Source organism: Homarus americanus, unplaced genomic scaffold (genome assembly GCF_018991925.1).
Source record: "Homarus americanus isolate GMGI-L3 unplaced genomic scaffold, GMGI_Hamer_2.0 scaffold39675, whole genome shotgun sequence".
Taxonomy (NCBI): domain Eukaryota; kingdom Metazoa; phylum Arthropoda; class Malacostraca; order Decapoda; family Nephropidae; genus Homarus; species Homarus americanus.
This window is the reverse complement of record NW_024736071.1, coordinates 17,250,191-17,256,190: the sequence shown is the minus strand read 5'-3', so window position 1 is coordinate 17,256,190 and position 6,000 is coordinate 17,250,191. Positions and strand designations below refer to the sequence as shown.

The window sequence follows — 6,000 nt, the reverse complement described above, 5'->3', positions numbered from 1 at the left end:
AAGTGTAAATCATATTCAATACTGCGAGAGATGTAGAATCAACTAAAAAAAAAAAGCCCATTCGCCTCTCCCCCTGAACCCCTGAGAGATTCGGACTCATGAACCCGAAGCAGTAACCGATATCGTGATTCTGTACATAAATGCTTCGGATTCACGGGTCTGAATATCTCGGGGGTTCGTGGCTGAGGAAGAGGCAAACGGACTTATTTTTTCTAGTAGTTGACTGTACCATCATATATTGACTCTGGTCCTAAAAATAATATTATTGGGAGAAAGGACATAAAATATTGATACAAAAAATAAAGAAAAAATATATGAACCTTAGAACATTAATGTAATGGATTCCTTAAAGTTATTAATGAATAAGATTGCACATGAAATACAGTTTCAGATAATATTAAGTAGTTTATTAAAAACAAAAATCTGTTTCATACAAATCTGGCACTAACATTGAAGTAAGTGACATTCTTAACAGCATAGCCAAAACTCACAAACTAATGTATAATTCACATTCTCAATTTAGTTATATCACTACACTGTCTGGTCCCATCAGTATACAAGCTATAAGGAAGGTCAAGTTCTTGAAAAAAAAATTATGTTGATTAATTTTTTGGTAATTAGTTAGCACCAGAAGGATTTTATAGAATTGTACCAAAATTTCTTGAAATACTATTTTGCATGATTCTAAACACGGAAATGGAAACGACAATGCATAGAACCTAACAGAACCTGACCTATACTACCTAAGGACCCCCCCCCCCCGTATATCATGAAGAAAGAACTTACTTTGATATCCGGTACCAATGAAAGCAACTTTCTTGAAGCGGCATGTTGTAATTTTACATTTATCAGTTGTTGCACTGAAACATATATTTCTTCTTCACAGTCAGTTCTCTGTCGCATTTTGATGACTTACACATCCTGCCAACTTGTCCATGTTGACAGATGAACTCTTTGGAGGTGGTCTTTATCCTCCACAAGCACAGACAAGTTGCAAAACGATAAAGAACCCATACACAAATAAATGAACGAATTCTATAATGTCCTTCTGGTTGCTAATCGTCTGCTCCACTATTACCACTTTGGTTAACAGAAAACTTTATCTCAATGCATGACATACTATTATATTTTACTATAGATGTACTGTACTTTTTCTTTCTTCCTCTAAAATCTAATTGCAGTGTTTTATTATTACTGAAATATTGACAACCGTATTATTATCAATTTAAACAAGTGTTTTCATTGTCCATATTTCAAAACAATCAGTAATAATAACCTTATAAAAAAATTTCTAGCACTGTACAGTCAACTACTGAAGTCCATTCGCCTCTCCCCCTGAACCACGAACCCCAGAGATATTCTGACTTGGGAACCCGAAGCAGTAGACCGATACATTATTCTGTATGTTTGTAAGGATATTGTGTCCCTTGGCATATTACGTATACTGTATAGACAGAGTTTATACATAGCTACACTCCTTAGGGCTATCAAAAGGCACCCTTCACCTGCCTACAAGAGTATCTGGTAGAGCCCCATCACTTTACAGAAGCCCTGCACAACCAAAATTATATCCCTGAAAATCACCCTGTGGAATTCCGCCACAGAGCGTTTTTCTAAGTCGTATACCGTCCATTAGTTCAAAATATTCTTCTGCAAATATCTAACTATGATTTTCAAAGAGGATGATGTATTAGTGAATAGAATGGACGCCAACACTTGTCCGTTTTCTCTCCCTTTACTGAACAATACTGGACTATACAACCCCACAACCTTGACACAACACTCCAAATACCTTACAACTTGTTGACTTTAGGTTACGAACAATAATACAGTGTTGTAGTGAACAGAACAAGAACAGAAAATTAGTGAAGGACAAAGTCTGAGTATTACACATCCGGCACACATAACATAGTTTTATGATTAATTATTAGTAAAACGGAATACAATGAAATCTCTATTTAACGGACTATATGGGGGAGGAAATTCCGTTATATCAAGGGTCTGTTAGATATGAAACCTCCATCTAACTATGATTTATAGGGATGAAAGTCCGTTATATTGAGGGTTCATTAGATATGAAATCCTCCATCTAACGGAATATATTGAGAAAAGTCCATTATATGGAGGTTTCACTGTATAGTACATGGTTCTCCTCCCCTGTATAGTGTTGACCTACTTGATTAGTGTATCACAGAGATGAAATTTTTTCTACTACCATGTGGAATGTTTTTTTTATATGTGCTCCTAAGATTCTATAAAGTAGGCAACTATATATTTTTTGGCACGGAATATATGATTAAGAGGCATATTCTCACATAACCCTATACTGATATTTTTCAGGAATAAATAAACAAAAAAATATTACAGTAATATGGACATGAATCAAGACATGTCATTAATACCCTTCTAGTCCATTACTAATGGACTTTTACAATGCTACTGCTTCTGCTTCTGTTCCATTATGATTGGTAGACACAGACACATTACTAGACACGGATACATCACTGGACATTGAGGTTTCACTAGACGCGGAATGATTACTGAAGGCGGATATATTCGTTGACACCGATACGTCTGTAGACGTCTGTGGGATATTAACAGTCGGACTCAAGGTGGTAGCTTCTGTACCAACATCCACATTATTCAATTCTGTTGTTGGAATATCATTTACATCTTCTGTTACAGGGTTGAATACTGCTGCCTCATCTACAGTCTCAGGATCGAAGATGGGACCAAGTTCTGTGCTTATTTCAAGGTCATTATTGTCTTCAAGTGTGAATTCAGTAACAGTGACAATAGCCTCATCGAAACCTCCCATAGTACTTGTTGATATTTCTTCTCTAGCATCTCGTTCAGTTACTGTGTCTGTCTGTGGAGTATTTGTCTCGGTTATATATCCTTCTGTAGGTATAACTGTAGTAGTAATTAGTTCTTCATTATCTGTTGCTACATCTTCTTCCTGGTGTTTCAATAAGGACTCATACGTTACTGTGACAGTTTCCGGGTTTGAGTTTTCTGTAGTTTCCAATAAAGGTACTATAGTTGTTACCTGGAGTTCATCTACTAGAGTCGTTGTTTCTGGAGTTGATTGTTGAGTTGTATCCGATATCTGTGTAGGAGTAGTAGTAGTAGTAGTATTGTAATCTTCAGCTGCTACTTCAGGATCTGGGAGATGATGATGATCCGAAGTTGTAGCATTCCAGTTGTGTTTACTTGTGGTATCATTGACTTTGGGTATTTCTGTTGTACTTTTTGATGTTTTTGTTGTTGTAGCTTCAGTAGTTGTGTTGGATGATAGAGTTTTGTCCTCTGGTGTTGTTTCGGATTCAGGAGTAATAGTAGAAGTAGTAGAAGAAGTAGTTGTAGAAGTAGTAGTAGTTTTAGTAACATTCGGTGTCATAGTGTTTGTCACAGGAGAGACCGTAGTTGAAGTTGTGATGTTATGAGATCTTGATGTGTCGAAACTACAAGTAACTTTTTCCATGTCCTCACACTTTTGAGTATTGATATCAAACATAGTGGCCCCAGTGCAGAGGAATTTAAGATCAAGAACTTGCTTTTTGTTGAATCCTGGTGAACAGTAGTGGAATACTTGACAATTGGCCTCGGGATCAGGATAAAATTGTTCCAGTTTCTTGTCTTTACAAGTGAAATTTGTTTCAGGTAAGTTCTCCCTATCGAAGGTGGCAGATGGTGATGCTGCTGTTGTTGTGGAATTATCGGACACAGTGGTGTCCTTTGGTGCCTCAGTTGTCGACACATTTACACTCCCTGCTGTTTGAACATCTTCTGAAAAAAGGCTTTCAGTAGTAGAAGTTATGGTGATATTATTGGAAACTGTAGTATTTTCATTTTGGTCATCCGTTCCATTAGCTGTAGATGGGGTGACTGCAGCGGTGGTTGTGCTCACTGTTGAAGATGATTGACCACCTTCAGTTGTAGAGGTGGATTCTGAAGTGGTAGATTCTGTTACCTTAATAATTCCAGTAGTTGTGTCAATGGCCGGAGGAGTTGTTGGAGAACTAACTGGAGATTCTCCAACTTCTAGACTCGTTGACGTGGTCGTTGAGCTCGTATAAATTAAATTTTGTACTGTAGTATCACTTTCTCTAACAGATGGTGGAGTTGGTGGAGATTCCATGGGTGATATGGGGTCAGACTCAGAAGTTGGTTGTGTCCCAGATGTAGTGGTCTCTAAGTTTGTATTTGGGAGAGTTGTGCCTACTGCTGATGGTGCTGGTGGTGAAGTAACTTCATCTACAGAATTAACCTTTCTCGTTGTAGAAGATGGAGTAGGAAAAGCTGTAGTTAAGGATACAGAAGAATGTGTACCAGCTGTACCTGTAGGTGAAATTTCTGTATGCATATTGCTTATAGACGTTGGTACAATCGTTTTTGTAGTTGTAACAGTCACGGTAACCCGTGTTGCAGTGTCGGTGGGAATCTTCACTGAGGTGTGTACTGGAGATATAGTGAAAGTGGATAAGGTCCTGGGTATGAAAGTTGTGGGAACAAAAGTTGATAATGTTGTGGGCGTAAAAGTTGGAAAAGCTGTGGGTATTGCAGGGTTAAATGAACTGACAAAAACAACTGATGGTGTGTCTTTGCGTTTTGTAACCGTTACCGTTGGAAGGGCTGTAGGTCTTGAGCTAATAGTTGTAGTAGCAATAGTTGGCAGAGTCAGAGAACCTACAGATGTTGTTGTGTTAATGACAATATCAGTTTGTTCAACATTAGTCTCTTTTTCTGTATTTCCGGATGATGTTAAGACAGCAGTTGGAGCTAGTGTATCTTCAACTTTCGTTGTATTCCCAGTGAGTACTTGTTCTGCTACAGTGATATTGGCAACATCTCTCCTCTTACGATGGATATACCCGTACCTCTGTACTGCCCCGGGACTAGTTAGAAGAACCGTACTATCAACATAAACTTTCTTTGGATAATGATCAACTTTCCCATCACCATCAGTCTGCAAGGCATAAACTTCAATAAAAGTGGAGTGTTTGGCATTTTCTAAGGTCCATTGTTGAAGTGCAGCGAGACTGTAGAGGGCACGACGTACACGGGCATCTTCAACCCCTGGTGTCATCACCAAGTTGGCTAAGGGTGGCAGGGCTGCACGGCGGAACCTACGAGAGCGTAGGAGAGAGGCAGCGCGTCTTTTCCATCGGCCTCCTAGTGAATTCAAAGCTTTCAAGCTATTACTTGCCATCTTTGTCTCCTTGTCACAATGTACCTGTGATAGATAATAAAATATATTAATTATAAATTTAGGTTAAGGTAGGTTAAGTTAAGTTAGGCTGCATAACCTGCAACACTGTCTCTTCACACAGGAAACTGTATACTCCCACAGTCCCACGGCCTACCTGCACTGTTTATATTCATGTTGAACTGTTTGCCGGCATAGTTTATAATCATGCTTATCTAATTGTAAATCTGTATGACAACTTTATTGAATAAATATTATCATCATTATTATTATTAAGTATTATTATTATATTATTATTATATATAAACACTTATTGTATCAAATAATAAGGCTCAATAAAAAATAACGATACACTCACTTTGTTGGCGTGATAACATTTGTGTCGGATCGGGGAAAAGAGGTAGTCTTTCTTGCAAAGCTTACGCATTTCCTTAAATGTGCCATTAGCCTGAAGCTTACACACAACAAATTCTCTGCATTTAGTTTCCGAAATAACCTGTGGTTTGTGCGGGAGACTGCTGCTACACAGGTCAACTCTGCGATCTGTACAGTGGCAATTTTGCAGATCAATAAAAATATCAGTAATAATACAAACTCAGTAAAATTTATTGGATAATAGTACAATACCAATGATAATGGGTAATTGGGTAAGTATACAATACGGCTAAAAATAATCCATATCAATAATACATTCAGTAGCACAACAACATGAGACTCAAAGGCTATGTCAAGGTGTTTATCTTGTTGTAGTTCATCAAGCAACACATGAGACTCAAAGGCTATGTCAAGGT

General features: G+C 37.8%; 1 protein-coding gene across 1 annotated transcript in view; it reads right to left on the bottom strand.

Annotated features, from left to right (window-relative positions):
• Positions 1-392: 392 nt before the first annotated feature.
• Positions 393-6,000, bottom strand: part of LOC121871843 (mucin-5AC-like) — a 30,932-nt gene continuing 25,324 nt past the window's right edge. The window contains exons 8-9 of the mRNA XM_042374383.1: positions 5,568-5,752; positions 393-5,236 (exon numbers count right to left, since the gene is read on the bottom strand). Of these exons, the coding sequence (XP_042230317.1) occupies positions 2,429-5,236; positions 5,568-5,752 (2,993 nt within the window). The 3' untranslated portion in view covers positions 393-2,428. The remainder of the gene's footprint in view (positions 5,237-5,567; positions 5,753-6,000) is intronic.